The following is a 20,085-nucleotide window of genomic DNA, read 5'->3' as shown; positions in this document are numbered from 1 at the left end:
AATGAGTTATGTGCGTTTAAAAAACGTCACAAAAATCTTAATCATGTCCAACCGGTTCTAAACCCGGTAAAAACCGGACCGGACCGGACCGGCGAGAAATCTTAGAACCGAGAACCGGCCCGGGGGTCCAAAAAAACGGTCCGGTTCGGTCCGGTCCGGTCCGGTCCGGTCCACCGGTCCAAATGCTCACCCCTAGTGGTGTTAGGGACGAAAAATTAATTTGTTAAACTGTATATTAGTATTTATTCTTGGATTTAATGCAGAAAAAACAATTTAATATGTTTTTTTTTTCTTCCATTCACCAAGTGTATCAACGTGTCATTATTTTCCCAAATACTTTAAAAAATCATCCATCGAAACAACATAAACAGCATTTAATGCAAGCTAAACGTAAAAATCATGAACACATACTAAGCACTTCAATTTCATGTGTCCTTAATCCGATAAAATTTGCATTCAAAAACTAAATTTAAAAATTTTCATAGAACATTTAAGTCTACATATTCAAAAAAAACATGTAAATGATCAATGAATAATAGGCTTCAAAGGATGGGCTCTTAATTCTGTTAAATCCAAGCTTGCATCAAGCTCTTCATCCAATTCCCCAATAACACTTCTGCATTCCAAAAAAAAAATACAAAAACAAATAATTAGTAAAGGTCCAATTTTTTTAATCAAGTAATTTAATATAAAATTTATTTCATAGTTTTAAAAAAAAAAAAGCCATACATGTTATCACCCCGTATGATGTAGAGACCTAATACGAGTTGTTGAACACCTTCCTGAAAGTCAAAGAAATAGTCAAACATTACTTGACATAAAATAACAACTTACTTTCATTTCTTCATATTATAAGATTATAACATTGTAATGATAATAAATTAGTAGATTTTTCAAAATACAATTGACTTAATAACAAAAAAAAATGAAAATAGGATTTAAACTTACCTTGGTGGAATAAACTCTTTCATGAGATTCATCAAGAATTATGTTTGTGGCTTGATCGAACCCTTTCAAAACTCCCTAATTTCAAAACAATTATAAAAACAATTTAGATTTGTGAAAATTATTGTAATATATTGATCAAATAAAAAAAGAACTCACCACTATGTTGCGTCCATCGTTTGTGATAACAGAAATGATTTCTGTAAAGGAAATAAAATATTAGAGGGAATATAATATGTTGTATGTATAAACATCATTTATACATATAACAATTAATGGGAAATAAAAAAAGAAATATGAGAGTAAATATTATGTACTTACGATCAACGACTGTTTCAAGTCCGGGCCCACCCAGCATTTTGTAAATACTAATAGATTTATTTAGTTCACTTTTTTCTTCAAAGCCTTCAATAGAAGAAATTTGGAAGTAAGAACAATTTGAAAAAAAAGAAAGAATTATGACAATAGCCCTCATGATCATACTTTGATAGAGGGCTAATAAATACACATTTATGTAATAACATTTCACCTTTTTCCAAATTTATGCAACAATGTGGTTTTATAATGATCTTATTCTTATCTAGTGATGTGACATTAGTTAAATGCTTATTTATGCAAATGCAACAATGTTTTTCACTCTTTTACCAATTTATGAAACAATGTTTCATAATTTTACCAAATTATGCAACTGAAATGAATCATGCAACAACCATGTTTCAATTAGATAGACAGGTAACCATAACATATTCCATTTCTTGCTTCTAAAATGAAACATGGTTGCATGTTTTGCATCAAAAGTTCAAAACTGACATGAATTGGGGGGAAATGTCCATTTTTTGTCATATTGTTCATCAAATTTTCTTAAGAAGAAACCAGGATTATCAGTTAATGGAATTGATTGAGAGAAATAATTATGACAGCTTTTACATAAGATAAATTTCTCAAACAAAAAGATATGTATAACTCTATTCGTATCATGAAGGGATAACTCCATAACAGCAACAAACTTTTACTGCATTTCTAATTTAGAACCATTACTAAAACCTACATACTTCTCAAAGTTCGATAGTGGTAAATAAAAGGTAATGACTTCAAAAGTCCAATAACGAAATTAGACTTTTGTAAAAGCCCCAAATCATGAAAACCTACAAGCTTCAATATTATCAAGGAAATGGTGTCACAACGAGTAGCAAACTTGAGAAACTAGCGCCATTTTACAGGCAAGCAGGGCTCGTATGTTAAATTGTGTTCTTTCTGCAAGTCGCGACGTAGTTCTGGACCGTTGGGCGTAAGCTATTGAGCTCGAGTTTCATTGGGGACTTTCATCAAACAGGTAGGATACAAGATATGTAAGTATAAAGACAAAGGAATTTAACTCGTTGATTGATACCTACCTTGTTAGGTTTTGCAAGAGAAGATGTTGAAGAGCTCGAAGGAAACGCTACGGCTGCTTGATACCCTTCCTGAATTCCGTACTCCTGGTCGATAGTGGAGATTAATCGCAGGGAGATGACAAACGCAAACCTACAACTTGTTACTGCAGGAAAAATGTGCGAAGAGGCTGGGCGGCACTGGGTATTGGAAAACAAAAGAAAATGGCCAAACATATAAAGAGGGAATTTGTAATTAGAATTATCTTTTGGTTTTATTTACTTTTAGGTAAAAAAAAATTATATATTAGGTAAACGAACGGAAATTCTTTGACATATTGACTAGCTGTAACCATCAGTTTATTATTTAATGTCTCATACACTATATCTATTCTAATAAAAGAATAGGTTTAATCTATTGACAAGTGTCATGTAATTAGAACCCCTAATTAATGTTATATATCATTTATCATGTCACTTGTCAACCTATTAATTATTCATTTCAAATTTCAAATTTTAAATTTCTCATTCTAATTTTATCAAATTAATAATTGATTCTTCATTTTAAATTTCAAAATTTTAAATTTCTCCCTTTAATTATATTAAATTAATAACATCATATTAAAAAATAAAATAAAATTAATATAAATTATAAAATGATATAACTCCACGTATTTATTTAAATCAACGATTATAATTTTCTATAACTAAAAAAATATCTCTTAAGTAATAATTTATTTAAAATAATTGATTAATAATTTTGATTTTTTAATACGAAAGTTTAATTAATTTTATAACCGTGGTTATCACGGGTTATAAACTAGTAGGATAATAAAGCATGATCCTAGACATTGGGTAAAACTCCCTTACCGTATGGTTTAATACAAAAAAATTTTGACATAGCGCTAAGTATGTTTCACTCACTGTTAAGTATGTTTCACTCGCTATCAGTTTCATAGCAAGATGTTTCAACAAATGTTGGTTTGATAGCCCATCATTAACATCAAGGAAGAAGATTGTAAAAACTAGGAAAGGAAATTCCATCGTTAATTCAGATTGGTACCATGTTTTATCTCAAACTAGGAGATCAGTGACATGAGTAACCTTTTGTCTTTGAAGAACCAAACATGCGTCTCCCACGTTGATGACATTACAATCAGGATAAGCCATGGGAATATAGGATAAATGTGTTATATTTCAGCAACATAACACTGGACTTATACATACGGCAACATGTTTCTAGGGACATTGTCGGGTAAAAAGACAATATTTAAAATAAAAGCATCCAGGCCTTATGACGGAATTGTCTTTGAGAATGACCAATCGATCTCATTTGAAGATACAGACAGTGCCAAATCATCAGCATGAGTGGATGACTCATTGATATCTCAACAGATGGTCTCGCTGATGAGATACTTAGATTTAGTCACATTCAGTAGAATGCTTCTAGGGACATTTCAGTGTCAAAGTTTCAGTATAGAATCAAGTGAATCTCCATCAATTCCTTTGAGATGGTATAAAACAAAAATTAAATTAAAAAGGAAACAGTCAACAAGGAAATAGTCAAAAAGAGAAACATTCAGCTTTTTCAGCAATAAAATCCTGATTTGGCGCATCTTTTGAATTGGATGCTCATAAAAGTACTTCCTCTTTTCAAGATACTTGCCACACAAAAAAACTGTCTACAAAAGAGATTCGTATTAGCAAGTATTTCACACACTCAAACTTATCAAAATATAGAATCAAACACAAGAGATGAAGGCATAAATGTTCTTATTCTTTGAAGAAGCCATAGTTCTGATGGGTTCCAATTTTCATATCCATCACCGTGAAGAAAGATCTGAGGAACACAATCTTTGTAAACAACAAGGTAAAAGGTTGTAATCTTTGTAACCTTTGAGTTACGCAAATCAACAAGTGGAAACTCAGGGGACAAAGGATTATGAACCACATGAAAATATTCAAGATCTATTATCTTGACAATGATAGATTTCAAATGGATGTCAGTGTAGTAGTGAGAGTGTTAATAGAAATTAACTTCTTCATCCGAAGATTCTTAACCACTTCATCTGAAGATTCTTCATCATCTACCCACTCTTCTTCTTCAGCGACAAGAACCTTTGACTCCAGGTTTTGCCTTTTTAGAGAGGCAACCAAACGCTTGTACTTCGCTTCATAGGAATCATCCTTTGGAATGTTTTTCTTGATTTTGCAGTCACGGGCAAAGTGATCAATGCCTCTACAAATGAAACACTTTCCATGATCTTTCTTCAAGTTAAAAACGTCAGATTGTTTAGACGATAATGAACTAGATTTTGTAGGAAACTCTCTTGCTCCGTTGAACCTTTTGTTTTTAGTTTTTTCATAGTGCTTCACAATCATAGCAACACTTGACTAATGCTCAACGTTATATTCTTCATCATAATCAACATTATCTGACTTTTCACTTTCATTTATAGGAAAAAAAAACTTGACTTTTTGGTAAATAACGTTGAAGCTCTTTCTTTAAAGTTGTGCTTCATTGTCACTTTTCTTAGGACTTTTGTTTCTTCAAAAAAAATTCAAATTTCCATACAGGCTGTAAAGATCCATAGAGTGGATTTTTTCACTGTTCTTCGGCACGTCAACATGATGTTCTTATTTTTTTGTCAAAATAGTATAGAAACTTGAGAACACAGACGGACTCATGCTTAAAAATATCAAATCTTCTCATGTCATTTATTAATCAATTATTAAAAGTTTGAGTAATAGATTCATTCCTTTAAGCAAATAAATTCTTATACTTGCGATTCAGACTGTTCTCCTTGATCGCTTTGACTACTTTGATTCCTTCATAGCTCATATGCAACCATCAGCGTGTTGATCATTTCTTTGGCAGAAACACAGTTCTGAATAAGATGATAGATATCATAAGAATAAAAAGTTGCCAATTACAACATGATCTTGAACATCAAGGTTATGCAGGTGCCTATCATCTTGACTAAACAGATGTTTAGGAGTTTTCTTGATAACATCGATCTTCACGCCATCTTTAGTTTCATCAAAGGTGGGAACATGTGGAACCTTTTCGGTAATGTCTAGAATATCAAGATCTATGGTTTCAAGAACTACCATAGCTTTGTTTTTTCTACATTGGAAAGTTCTTTTCATCGAAAGCATGAATTTTGTTTCCAGAAGTGGTACTAGAGAAGAGTCTAGAGTCGGAAAAGAAGAAGGTTTAGCCATTGTGAGATAAAAGTATATACCCTAATACCAATTGAAGGATCGAGATAAGAACAGTTAATATCAAACAATGACAAAATAGGAAAAGATGTTAATTAGAAACAAATTTCGATTAAGAATTTCTCTCACAAAGAGAGAGTACATAAAGCGATATTTTTACAAGCAACTCTATTGTAACTTATATACTAAGGGGATGAATATTCTAGATTCAAATCCCTACACATCAGGGATTTGAATAACTATGATAAATACCAAATAATAAAGATATATATTATACAAAACAGATACTATCACAAAGATAACTGATTACGATACTTAGCTAACAAGTAATATCATGTTATCTTCTGAAGCCTGATCAGTGTATCTGTTACTAATGATGTGTTCGGTGTGATAAAGGTTTTGATGGGTTTTTAAGGTTACAACACAATGCACTAAGCGGAAAATTATTCAAACAATTCAGATAAATTAGGGCACATGCAACCTAGTTGGATCTCTGTCTTTCAAGAAAAACAACATACTATGAACCCTAGGTTATAAAATATTTCCATAATCAAATTGACTCATGAGAATAAGAAAACTAACCTTTAATATTGTTTTAGTAAACATTCTTGAATTCTTCCTTGAACACCTTTGGTAGCAAGCGCCACAAGTTTCGCGCCTCTGATGGTTCACAAACACACTTAGCAAAAGGATGAGATATGTGAAAGAAGGAGGAGGCTTGAGATTTTCTTATATTCCTCTAAGGAATCAAATGGCCAAAATCAAGAGGGGTATAGCCCTTTATATAGTTGTGTTAGCTTAGAGCCAAATCTAGGGTTTTAAGGAGGAAACCCTAATTCCTTAGCTTAAGGCCTAAGCAGCCCAAGAACTCCTTCCCCTTGGACGAAATTTCTAGGGTATTCCTAGAAGATTTCATCCAACCCATCTAGGAGGGTTCTAGAGCCCAAATCCACAACTATTAATAAATTGTCAAACAACCCTTGCATTTTTAATTAATTCCTTTAATCCCAAAATTAAGTCCAAATTATTTCTGATTAAATATTAATTAAATAATATGATTTCTAATTAATATATTATTTCCATAATATATTAATAAATCATTCATGTCAATTTATTAATCAAATAATAAATTTTTCCTCTTTCTCAATAAGTCATCCTGTCTAGTTGCTAGTATGAAGGCAACCCAAAAGGATTATGCTACTATCAATTCAAGTGCATACCAATTATAGTTATGGGCTTAGACACCTAATCTAACAGTCTCCCACTTGGATAATTCTAATAACTATAATTGCCAGTATAACTACCAAATTGATCGGCAAATTGTAGCTACCAAAAGCCGTTTTCGAACTTTGACCCACTCCGTGTAACGCCCGCAGATTCGGGCTAGTCAATTTAGAGACGATAAGCATCAAATATGAATTTTGATAGAGGATTATTTAGAATAAGTAATCTTAACTAAGTTGTAGTATATGTCACAAGGTTTTTGTACATATAAAGAACACTGAAATCCGAGTAATAACAAAGAAGTTATAGCATATAGAAGTTTCGCGACAAAACCGACCACACCGGGAATCGTAAAAAGTGAGTTTCGATAAATTACTTTTTAGCCTTAGTGTTCTAAATGAATGTTGTAGAGTACATCTCCACCTACGCGTGGATATAAAGAATGTTAAAAACGGAGCTTGTATGCAAAAGTTATGACCTTCCGAAGATACAACTGTCTGAGAGCATGACACGTGTCAAAAACCCTAATCTGACTGGACTCAGGACGTGAGCACGATTTCTCACGACGTGAGGAGTCAAAACGCCGCTTTTCAATCCTAGAATACAGATGGAGATTCTATGGAGTGAGGAGTCAAACGGACACCTTTCGAAGCTAGGGACGCAAGTAGCAAGTCTATAGGGTGAGCATGCATGGCTCATGACGTGAGCATGTGTGGCTCACGACATGAGAGCACACAAAACTACCTATAAATAGCAAATTCGACCATTTCATTCCTTACACATAAACTTTCTTTCTCTCTCTCGTTGCTGAAGATGTTCCGCGTCCCGAGCCCGAAGATCACGAACCGTTAACCATTTATAGTTAGATTCTATCCAATCATGCTACTAATGTGAGTGCATATTTACTTTCATCTTACACATAGATATGAAGTATTTAATATAAATTACGTGTTATGTGTGCATATTATCTGTATACTTGTTATCTATGTTGGATGAACAATGTTATACATGTTTTAATTGATTTAAACTGTATATGTATTTTATATCTACAAATATGTTGGGTAAACATGGGTAGATTAATTAGATGATGTATGATGAAATAAAAATATATGAGAGGTCTCGATGTTTAAGATTATCTAGTCATCAAGCAGAGTATAGACAACGACCACAGACTATTCTAGACAGTCCAATGGAACGTTAGCAGACTCGTAACGTGTAGGTGTTCATTAGGTATTTTTAAACTAAGTGTTCACTAGGTGTTTTTGAACTAGGTGTCCATTAGGTATTTTTGAACTAAGTGTTCACTAGGAGTTTTTAAACTAGGTGTTCATTAAGTATTTTTGAACTAAGTGTTCACCAGGTATTTTTGAAGTACGTGTTTACTAGATGTATTCTAAAAACCCTGGAAGCTATGGATTTAGTGTCTTACAAATGAACATTGGCAGTTATGGATTTAGTGCCCTATAGATGGACATTGGCAGCTATGGACTTAGTGCCTATCAGATAACATCGACAGCTATGGACTCAGTGTCGGTTAAATAAACCCTGGCAGCGATAGACTTCGTGCCTATTCCTTAGGACAATTCTTAGGAATGAATGAGTGAATGATATATGATTCTTAGGGTTGAACCTTAAGAAATAAAGAAGATAATGGGGATGGGTAATTGGTGTAACATCCCAAAAATCATGACCAAAAAATTCCTTTTTAAAGACATTAAATAAGCCATAGGTATCAAATCATTTCATTCTTAAGCAAAGGTTTATATCAAATTAGAGTATCATCTCAAAACATATTAGTTTTATCAGAGTAAACATCTCAGGCTAAAACTTATTGGTGTGTGTGCCATGCGATCATCCCGAGCTCTTCCCTCCGCAACCAGAAATACCTAAAACCAAAACTGAAAATCATAAGCACGAAGCTTAGTGAGTTCCCCAACCTACCACATACGCATATCCATATACACATAACCACATATGGGGCCCCTACCTGTTGCATCGGGCCTTGCCCGGCATTGGGCCCCGCCTGACATCGAGCCCCGCTCAGTATACAAATTTGTCTTTCTTAGGCCCTGCCTATCTCTGGGCCTCGCCCGCTATTCACATACATGCAATCAAATAACATACTAGCACATAACGAAAACATACTCTACCGTACTCCTGTACTAAGGCCTTGCCTATATTGGGCCCCGCTCCTGGTCTGCTACTGATGAGTTATGGAACCCCGTCCACACTCATGTTGTTAGTGAGATATTGTCCCCCACCCACACTCACTTTTCCCCTATCATGGGCCTCGCCCCTACTCTGCTAATATTGAGATATGGAACCTCATCCATACTCAGCTAGTGATGAGATACGGGACCTCGCCCACACTCACCTCCCTACCAAGCACATACAAGTATCACAGACAACAAGTATAATCTAACATGTACTTATAAATCTTCCTCGGGCCTCACCCGACATCGGACCCTAGTCCGGAATATACTACCATATAAACATACTTCGGGCTTACCCTGACATCGGACCTTGGTCTGGGTCCTATCATACCGACACATACAAGAATCACAAAGGCTTCTAGAATACAACATTCCTCGGGCCTCGCCCGGCATCGGATCGTAACCCGGAACATATACAATAAGTGCCTAAGGCTAACCCCCGAGTCTTCCTATGATACATAAACATAATGGGCCAGCATTGTGGTCGTAGACCAATGCACACAGTGAGGAGACTCACCTCGCACTGCTGAAGACTAGCTGAACACTTCTGACTGCTAACCAGCAACTCCTGAATTACTGATCCTTCAGCTCCCCGAACTATCAATACCCAAAATAATACTTAGACCACAATACCCTCAAAAGTCAACCCATGTCAAACTTGGTCAAAGTCAACACACGGAGTTGACTCAACTCGTCGAGTCCTACAATCCACATGTGAATTTGGACTTCGGTCCTACTCGTCGAGTCTTCCTTGAGCTCGTCAAGTTCACCTTCAAACACGTCGGGACCCTTGTTCAACTAACTCGCCGAGCTCACCTTTGAACTCGTTGAGTCCATCTTCATAAGTTAGGGATTTTGCCTTGGACTCGCCGAGTTCATTCCTTGAACTCATTGAGTACGATGACCTTCAAGTCCATAATGAACCCAACTGGCTGAGTCCTCTACCAACTCAACACACACCCATAATCAGAAGGGTTTTGGGCAGAAAATGGCTCGACTCGCCGATTCCTAAGAGCAACTTGTCGAGTCCTCCTAAGTCCAATTCTATTCAGACGATTTCAGTCGAAGACAAAGCGTCCAGGACCCAAATCTAACCTTCTAGGGTTGAAATAACACATAAAGCCTCTGCCTTTACATCCATGTATGGCCCTTTTTGCTCAAAAGGCAATAAACAACCTCTTTACCCTTGCATGGGGAGTTCTAATTGCATAAAGCTTGCACATTTATGCCTTAACCACCCTAAATACATCCAAATCTGAAAGGATCTTTCTTGGGGACTTCCAAATCCCAAAATCAACCATTCTTGGACCAAAGTCTTCAAAAAATGGGAAAAGAGAAGATCTAATGAACTAATGATCAAGTTAGAGACTTGATTACCAGAAAATAATGTGATTGAGAAGCTACTTCTGGATCCACAAGCCTTTCCTTGATCCTTCAAGTTTCCTCTTCTTCTTCTTGACTTCAAGAACACACAACACTCTAAAAAAATGGCTCACAAGTATTAGGGTTTCGAGATCTAGGGTTCTGGTCTTGGAGGCTGGAGGAGAGACCAAGAGGAGGGGAATAAGATCCTTAAATAGGGTACTAAGTCCCGAATTTAGGTTTTTCCAAACCCAGACCAACTCGCTGAGTCGGTCCCACGACAAGTCGAGTAGGTCACGTAACTCGCGGCCCAACACGCACTCCTACTCGTCGAGTCAACCCATAACCTCGACAAGTCGCTTCCTGATTTTGAGGTTTTTCTGTCCTTTCTAGGTTTTCTGAATTCGGGGTGTTACAATTGGGTTGATTGTTTGATGATTAAACATAATAATTATATTATTGTGGGTTGAAAACCCTATGTACTCACACGGTTTCCCAACCTGACCCACTCAATTTACTTGTATCACAAGTATGGATACGAAGCTACATTACATTGAGAGAATAAAGGAGATGTAAATCACTAGTGTAAATGAATGTAAGGTCTGTTTATGCTTATGCTTATGTATTAACGATGCCATCCCAAAGTTTTAATATAAAAAAATTAAATTTATTCGGAAATGATTTGATAATATATTTATCATGTTTTTCTGGGAACAAATTCTGCAACATATTTCTTTAAGAGATACTATGATTTTCAAAATAAAGCATAAACAAATCGGTCTTTTATGGCCGTAAAAATGAGGATGTCACAGTTAATATCAGAGCATTAGTTTAAGCGAACTAGAAATTTTAGGAAAATTTCTAGACTTAAACTTAGAATGCTAAGCGATGATTGTGAGATGAGTGTCTGCTATATTTAGGATGTATGCCTGAATAGACACGAGCACTAGCTTATTTTAGGAAAGATGCCTAAAATACTTTTATATACTAAATAATTTATGTTATAGCTATAAAGATGCCTTATGTGCTATTATTTGATCGGATCTATGGTCTATTGCCGACCGGATTTGGAAATTTTATGTGTTCAGATTTCTAAATGTTTAACTACGGTATTAGAACTGGCATGTAACTTTTCGGAGTAATAAGGAGGATTATGCGTCTAAACCTTCTCTATCTTAAATTTCTCGTCTTGAACAACTATTATGGTGTATGGAACGTCATGATAAGGACTCGTACCAAACTGAGAAATTAGAGGAAATAAGAAAGTTGATGATAGTAAATGATTCCTATCGGAAGATAATGTAAGAGAGGTATCTTGCCTTCAAGATGCATCTAATAAATACTACGTCTAGTATGGGAGAAGTACACTTTGGATTAGCAGCAAGAAAGAACTTTTGGTATAATCCATGAAGTTATGTCATCATATGGCTTTTCCACCACCAACCGATTTGAAGCAGAATTGATGATTGAAGATATACATGGAAGATGGGCTAGTAGAGTCTAAAGAAATTTTTTTATGATTATGTGGACACATTCATATGTGTTAAATTGTTTTGTGATTTTAGGAAATAATAACTTGGAGAACCTGTGAGACAATACTTGGGACGAGTATGAGTAGGTGTGAATAGTAGTAGAGGCCTATACTACCGGAAGCACAAGACTCACACTTGGATCAAGGAAGGTCACAAGGTTACCAAGAAGCTAGTAATTAATTCTGTTTTGTTCAAGTATGTCGTTACCATCGTTTTAGTAATGACTAAGAAGATGATGTTATTCCGACCGCATAGGTCATATCAAATCAAGTCCGACTAAGATGAGTATGTTACGTGGTTCGGGGAAACAAGATCGATGTAGCATCTGACTTAAACTGGACGATTGAAGTGGAAGATAATCGAAGCGATCAATAGAGGTATCACGTTCATTGTTAAATTAAGAAGCTTATAGCTAGAAGTACTGCATGCTAGAATGTGATTGTATCACATTAGAACACGAAGGAAGGTATATTTCGTTCATAAACTTAACTCTAAAAGGCTTGAGTCTAGGCGGTGCATTATACGACGATAGGTCAATAGAACATGACCCATCATTCTATTATGGTAATCAAAGGAAAGAACTTATCTTAAGTTTGTTAAGAAGAAGGAGTCTTCAATATGGATTTTGTAACTCGAAGGTTACGATTTAAAGTCCAATGCGAGATAGAGAGCGGGTGCAGGATTGAGCACCGCCTGCAGTCTAGAAGTCTAAGAATTAGATACTCATTCAAAGGAACGTAGGAGTTACGGTGATTACCTTGGATGAAAAAGATAACGCATGGAGTCATTATACAAGCCCTGTTTTGTTGATGATTCCATGACGTAATCATCCTAAGGGGGAGATAACTGTAACGCCCACGGATTCGGGCTAGTCAATTTAGAGACGATAAGCATCAAAACTGACTTTTTGATAGAGGATTATTTAGAATAAATAATCTTAAATAAGTTGTAGTTAATGTCACAAGGTTTTCGTACATATAAAGAACACTGAAATCCGAGTTATAACAAAGAAATTATAACCTGTCGAAGTTTCACGACAAAACCGAAACCACACCAGGAATCTTAAAAAGTGAGTTTACGATAAAGTACTTTTTAGCCTTAGTGTTCTAAATGAAAGTTGTAGAGTACATCTGCACCTACGCTTTGATATAAAGAACGTAAAAAACGGAGCTCGTATGCAAAAGTTATGACCTTCCAAGATACAGCTGTCTGAGAGCATGACACGTGTCAGAAACCCTAATCCGACTGGACTCACGATGTGAACATGATTTCTCACGGAGTGAGGAGTCAAAATGCCACTTTTCAAGCCTAGAATGTAGATGGAAATTCTACGGAGTGATAAGTCAAAAGATCACGACGTGAGAATGGATTCTCATGACGTGAGGAGTCAAACGAACACCTTTCGAAGCTAGGGACGCAAATGGCAAGTCTACGGGGTGAGCATGCATGGCTCGCAATGTGAACATATGTGGCTCACGACGTGAGAGCGCCCAAAACTACCTATAAATAGCAAATTCGACAATTTCATTCCTTACACATAAACTTTCTTTCTCTTACACATAGATATGAAGTATTTAATATAAATTACGTGTTATGTGTGCATATTATCTGTATACTTGCTATCTATGTTGGATGAACAATGTTATACATGTTTTAATTGATTTAAACTGTATATGTATTTTATATCTACAAATATGTTGGGTAAAACATGGGTAAATAACTTAGATGATGTGTGATGAAAAAAAATTATGAGAGGTCTCGATGTTTAAGATGATCTAGTCATCTAGCAGAGTATAGACAACGACCACAAACTATTCTAGACAATCCAGTGGAACGTTAGCAGGCTCGTAACCTGTAGGTGTTCATTAGGTATTTTTGAACTAAGTGTTCACTAGGTGTTTTTGAACTAGGTGTTCATTAGGTATTTTTGAACAAAGTGTTCACTAGGTGTTTTTGAACTAGATGTTCATTAAGTATTTTTGAACTAAGTGTTCACCAGGTATTTTTGAACTACGTTTTTACCAAATGTACTCTAAAAATCCTGGCGGCTATGGACTTAGTGCCTTACAAATGAACGTTGGCAGCTATGGATTTAGTGCCCTATAGATAGATATTGACAGTTATGGACTTAGTGCCTATCAGATAGCATTGGCAATTATGGACTTAGTGTCTGTTAAATAAACCCTGGCAGCGATGGACTTCGTGTTTATTCCTTATGACAATTCTTAGGAATCAATGAGTGAATGATCGATAACTCTTAGGGTAGAACCTTAAGAAATAAAGAAGATAATGGGGATGAGTAATTGGGTTGATTGTTTGATGATTAAACATAATAATTATATTATTGTGGGTTGGAATCCCTATGTACTCACACAGTTTCCCAACCTGACCCACTCAGTTTACTTGTATCACGGGTATGGATACGAAGCTACATTACATTGAGAGATTAAAAGAGATGTAAATCACTAGTGTAAATGAATGTAAGGTGTATTTATGCTTACGCTTCTGTATTGACAATGACATCCCAAAGTTTTAATTTAAACAAATTACATTTCTTCGGAAATGTTTTGATAGCATATTTATCATGTTTTTCTGGGAAGAAATTCCGCAACATATTTATTTAAGAGATACTCTGATTTTCAAAAAAAAAGCATTAAAAATCGGTCTTTTCTGGCCGTGAAAATGGGGATGACATGTCCTAAGATAAGTGATCAAATATTCTTTCATTCTACAAGATATCAAATAGTCACGAGACATGGATTATAATCAATCTCTCTGTCCAAGATTTGTTTCCCGATTTCTGATTTATTAACAACTGAAATCTGACTACCAATTGAACACATCAATTCAGTCCAGGCTTAGCTAAGTGCTTTGGATGGCATCATCAAATCATCGAGGGGCCTATAAATATCGCTTTTCCCATTAGGTCAAAAGGAACGGATAAACTTCGACTTATATGCTTGCACTATTTGCTCATCAAATCACACACAACAATACGTTTTATAACATCAAGTTACTGATGCGTTTACATATTATCAATGCACAACTGACTTGTAAAAAACAACTCATATATCTCCGTTTCAAGAATATAAGATATTATCATCTCACAATTACTCGTGATAAAATCCATGAAGTAATTCTCTGAGCGTGGGTTTATCTAATACTTAAAATCCCCATTTTCAAGTACTCATGAACATTGCAGCAAAACCATTGCTATGTCTGATCCCCATAGACAGTCTTCAATTCAGTTCATGACAGTCTTAATTCGCGACTTACTTCCTAAAGTAAGAGCGACTGTGGATATTTAAATAATCCAATTGTTCGGTAAGTAAAACATGCAAAATGAAACACAATGATAACCTAATTAGTTATGGTCTCAAAACTATTTAATATAAATAAAAATCTTATTATTTAATCACCATATTAATTAGACTTTATTCATTGTATAATGTTTTGAGTAATCAACTAAACACTTGAATTAAACATCAGTCATGCCATGTTATAAACATGCATACTATGTCTCTTTATGGTCCTTCCTTTGTGAACAGATCGATCAGACACTATTCCAATGATGCTTATTTCACAATTTCAAATTTTTGTTACTACTAAATTAGTTAGAGTTCAACCTTTCATGCAATGATCTTTTGTAACGTCGAGGCTTCAAAGTCACAAAGACTTCGCCAACGATATTACAATATGTTCTATTGAAACTTTGTTACTTAAGATAATTCCATGGTAATGAAGTCTCAAATTCAAGGTACACTCCTTGAATACATTCCTTGCATTAAAGTTCATAACTCACATGTAGATTTAATTATCAACTTTCACTATAGAAACATTTTCATATTCCTATATGACCATCAATTTTTGACCAAGAATCATCTCAATCCAAAACATGTCACTATGGCCCTTCCAATCAATACTATACTTCCATCTGTATATAAGCTACCAATCATTTGGTATAACCTCAGAATGTTCTCGACAGTTGTTCAACAACTTTATTCACATCCTGTTCTAGTCCATTTCCCTCTCAATGCCCCAGGCATTTGGAAAAATCAGAACAGGAGAATATTATAGCATATGAAATCAATCATATATTCGAAGCATATGGGATTAGATACATAATGTCTTACATAAAGACCTAATATCTGATCAGTCTCTTGCTATAATATTTCCATATATCGAATTTCCTATGTTGAATCATTTCAACATGATATTTGTATATATATATATATATATATATATATATATATATATATATATATATATATATATCTCCAAGACTAAGTTCCATTAAAACTTCAATCTAAAATTTTAGACTTGAGACGAAGTATGAGTGCCCTCTCCATTAAATATTACTATAGAGAAACAATTCCCAAACGTTGTAATTTGCAAATTTGAAATCTTTGTTTCCTACCAATAGCATTGCCAACCTGCAACACTTAGCATAACAATTATGCCCCCACTAGCATAACAATTATGCTCCCACTAGCTTTTGACATGTATCCAGAAATCAACTGGACTTCTAGAATTAATACTTTTTGACTTTATTACTAAAGTGTAGATTTCTGATACGTAATGCTTCGATAAGTCTTCAGCCAGATTTCTCAAGCTCATACACCTTTCATTTGATAGCATATGTGTGTGTTTAAACCCTTTCAGAACTTATAGCTGTAAGTCCCGAACGTTCAAACTATTTCATGCCATTTCTCACAATTCAAACTTTGAAAAGGGATTCCGTAATCATATTCAAATTTAAGAACGCAATTATCATAACTGCTAACCATAATGATATTAATCAGATTTAAAATCTACTAGCAAAAAAATGTTACCTCATAATCATTTCCATGAATTAGAACGAAACCTTTTTCCACCCAGATTTTTGTTGGATTAGTGTTTAAGTCCATAACTATTTTGGTATGTACTTGACCTGATTGTGCATGGTCCTTTTGGGTTGCCTTCACCATAGCAATATGTGAGATGAATTAAGGAGAAAAAGGTTTAATTATAATTTATTAATATATTATAAGAATAATATATTGAAGGAGAAATCATGTTTAATTAATATTAGTCAATAATTAATTAAGAATTAATTTTGTGGCTAAAAGAGATTAATTAAACTTAGGGGACTGGATTTGTAATTATAAGATAATTGCAATTGGGCTATGGATTACTTAATAATATATAGGTTGGACAAATTCTGTGGGGAAGCCCATTAGAAATCGTCTAAGGGATATGTTAAAGGAATCCATGGGCTGCTTAGGGCTTAAGCAGTCAGATTAGGGTTTCCTAGTTGAAAACCCTAATAGCCTACCTATATAAAGGATCCCTATTGCCCCAAAAACGTGGGTAAGACTCCCTCTAGGGTTTGTAGACGTTTTGGCTGCCTCCTCTCTTCTCCTCTTCATCCAAGTTGCTCTTGGTGTTTGTGACTCCATTAGAGGTGCAACATTTGAGGCACTAAGCTTTCTGAAGCCACGGATTGATTGTTATTGCTATATAACAATCAAAGGTAAGATCTAAACCCTATTTTATATTAATATGATTAATTGTATGCTAGATCTAGGGTTTATAGCTTTGGATATTCAATTGCATGTTCATTAGACAAACTAGATCCAAAAGCTATTAGGGTTTGCATGTACACCATAGGAATGATGTATTGCTCAAAAGCCATCAGTGGTATCAAAGCCAAGGTTGTTTGTTTGATGTATTTGATGCTTATTTGATTGAATATTAACTGAAAATCGAAAATTTTGAGTTTTAGGGCTGGACTCACCGAGTCCATGGCTGAACTCGCCGAGTCCACTGGGTACTCGACGAGTCCGGTGCTGACTCGACGAGTCAGCAATTCTGCCAGCTGATTTTCGCGATTTTCTTTCTATTTTGGCTTAGGATAATTACCAAAAATGTTTTTGATAAATAAAATCCGATTTTTATTGATTTTGGGTGAATATCCATACCAAAATAGAAGATAATTACCAATTAATCAAATATTTGTTGCCTTATAAGATAATGTTTAATTAGTTGAGTTATTTGATGAATTATCTTGCAAGAATTTGGAGTAGGCCAAATTAGATAACCACCAATTAATTGTTAATTGCCTTATTTGAATTTTGTGATCTAGAATATTCTTGATAAAGTTAGGAAAAGTTTCAAATTACTCCCTTTAGGTTTTATAGTTCAAATTTGAACTTAAAAGTTTTGTTTTTGAAATTTAAATAAGTTAAACCCTAATGTTTTGAAATGTTTCAAAACTTGCCGTCAAGTTTTGGAATTTAAAATTTGATTAAAAGTTTAATTTTGAAAATGTTAAATTCTAAAACCCTAGTATTTTGAAAAATTCAAATTACACCCTTATGGTTTTATTAATTAATTAAAGTGTATAATTAAAAGAGATTTAATAAACTCATAAAGTTTTGGTTTACATTTAATTAAACTAAAGGTATAATTTATTAAATTAGACCACCTAGTATTTTAAAAGTGTAAAATACACCCTATACAATATATATATATATATATATATATATATATATATGTAACATTTATATATATATATATATATATATATATATATATATATATATATATATATGAGTAAAGTGTCAGTCTTACCGTTAGTAGGCCTCATTCACGAAGCTGGTCTATAAGGGGTGTTTAAGGAAATTGCCTATAAAATGGCGATTGAATGGGTATCCACTCTTACCCACCGCACTCTTGACTAGTGGAGGGTCGTTAGCCGAACGGGTAGGATAGGGCAAAACCCTTTCCATTAAAAGTATAATGAAGTATAAAGTAACTAAATGTTTTACAAAATCCCCAATCTTAGTTACTTTAGGCAAAAGTGAATTGCTGCAATTCCATGAAATTACACTTTGTGTCCTTGTGAAGACGTTAGTGGAGCGTGTGTGGTTAACCGACGCACTAAATGGTTCTAAGAAAAGGTAGCAAAGGGTGACTCAATGTTTGTCATAGTTCGGTGGAGCGTGTGTGGTTAACCGGCACATCAAATAGGTGTCTGTAACATTGGGGGGGGGGCACCATGTAAGTTTGCATGGTTATTCACACACTGTTTTGTGATCCTCGGCATCCCAGTCACAAATCGAGGGGCATATCGAGATTTAAACATGCCATTGAAAAGTTCAATGAATCTCAAAAGATCTAGGAGTTTTCAATACATTTGAAACTTAAATTTCCTTTTCGTTTTTCATGGTGGAATTTGGTAAATTGTCATTTACCTACCTTCAAATATTCTGCAACTAGATTACGGCATCCCTCTTCTAGGTTGTAGAGTATTGTGTTGGATCCTAGCCTCGATGTTTCATTTGGGTGTCACATCAAGGATTCTAATCAACTTAACTTGAATTTTCTCCCGTTTTGTAGATGTCAAAGTATGACAACTATGGTCTTCCCAAATCCCGTGGAACAAGCTTTCCACATGAAGATAATATTCCACGATTCGATCGAGGAACAAGAGATCATGCTTCACCTCCTCCAATTGTTCTCCCTACCCCACAAGTTCAAAGGCTTGAAAAGTTCAAGCTCACTCAAGTCTTGTTGGAAATTAAGCACGAAGATGGGAAACCGGTGTGTGCACACGTCTTAGAGATGAAGTCACACATTGATAGGTTAAGGATGTTGGGTGTCGAGATTTTAGGAGAGTTGGTTGTTGACTGGGTTCTTCAGTCACTTCCTGAATCATATAGTGAGTTCGTTAGAGAGTACTATATGATGGATCACGACGTGACCCTCATTGATCTCACCTATTTGCTTATAGCTGCTGAATCAGCAATGATTTGGCGTGCTGGTCAAGCAAATTTGTCTGGTAAGTCAAACTCCCAAACTGCAATGGACATCGAAAGTCTAGAAAGAACTAAGTCTATGATTGTCCGATGTGTTGTGTCAAAGGAGTCCATTTGCTTCTATTGCCAAGAGAAGGGGCATTGGAGACGAAGCTGTCCAATTTACCTGAGAGATCTAAGAGATGGGATACTTCAGGTAAAATCCATTAACTAACTCTTTTAAGTTCCCATTCTAGATTCTTAATACATGATGTGATAAGATTACATTTTGATGTTTTTTAGGATCGAAGAAAAGAGAGGAAGTTTAAGGGAAGAAGTGAGCGGAATCTAATCGTGAAGATGGATTTTGATCGCATTGCTTGAAGATTGGATTCTTGAGCTACTACTTGGAGTTAGAATATATTGCTAAGAAATATGT

General features: G+C 34.9%; 1 protein-coding gene across 1 annotated transcript; it reads right to left on the bottom strand.

Annotated features, from left to right (window-relative positions):
* Positions 1 to 373: 373 nt before the first annotated feature.
* Positions 374 to 2,539, bottom strand: LOC145071166 (sm-like protein LSM8). Its single transcript, XM_079018082.1, has 6 exons — positions 2,340 to 2,539; positions 1,267 to 1,350; positions 1,105 to 1,145; positions 949 to 1,023; positions 730 to 782; positions 374 to 616 (listed from the first exon to the last, which is right to left on the bottom strand). Exons 2-6 carry the CDS (start codon positions 1,301 to 1,303, stop codon positions 526 to 528), a joined length of 297 nt encoding a protein of 98 aa, XP_078874208.1. The 5' UTR covers positions 1,304 to 1,350; positions 2,340 to 2,539; the 3' UTR covers positions 374 to 525.
* Positions 2,540 to 20,085: the final 17,546 nt, after the last annotated feature.

The sequence above is a fragment of the Lactuca serriola genome, chromosome 8 (assembly GCF_051521515.1).
Source record: "Lactuca serriola cultivar US96UC23 chromosome 8, Lser_US96UC23_V15, whole genome shotgun sequence".
NCBI lineage: Eukaryota > Viridiplantae > Streptophyta > Magnoliopsida > Asterales > Asteraceae > Lactuca > Lactuca serriola.
The sequence above is the reverse complement of the archived record's forward strand: the minus strand, read 5'-3'. Positions and strand labels throughout refer to the sequence as shown.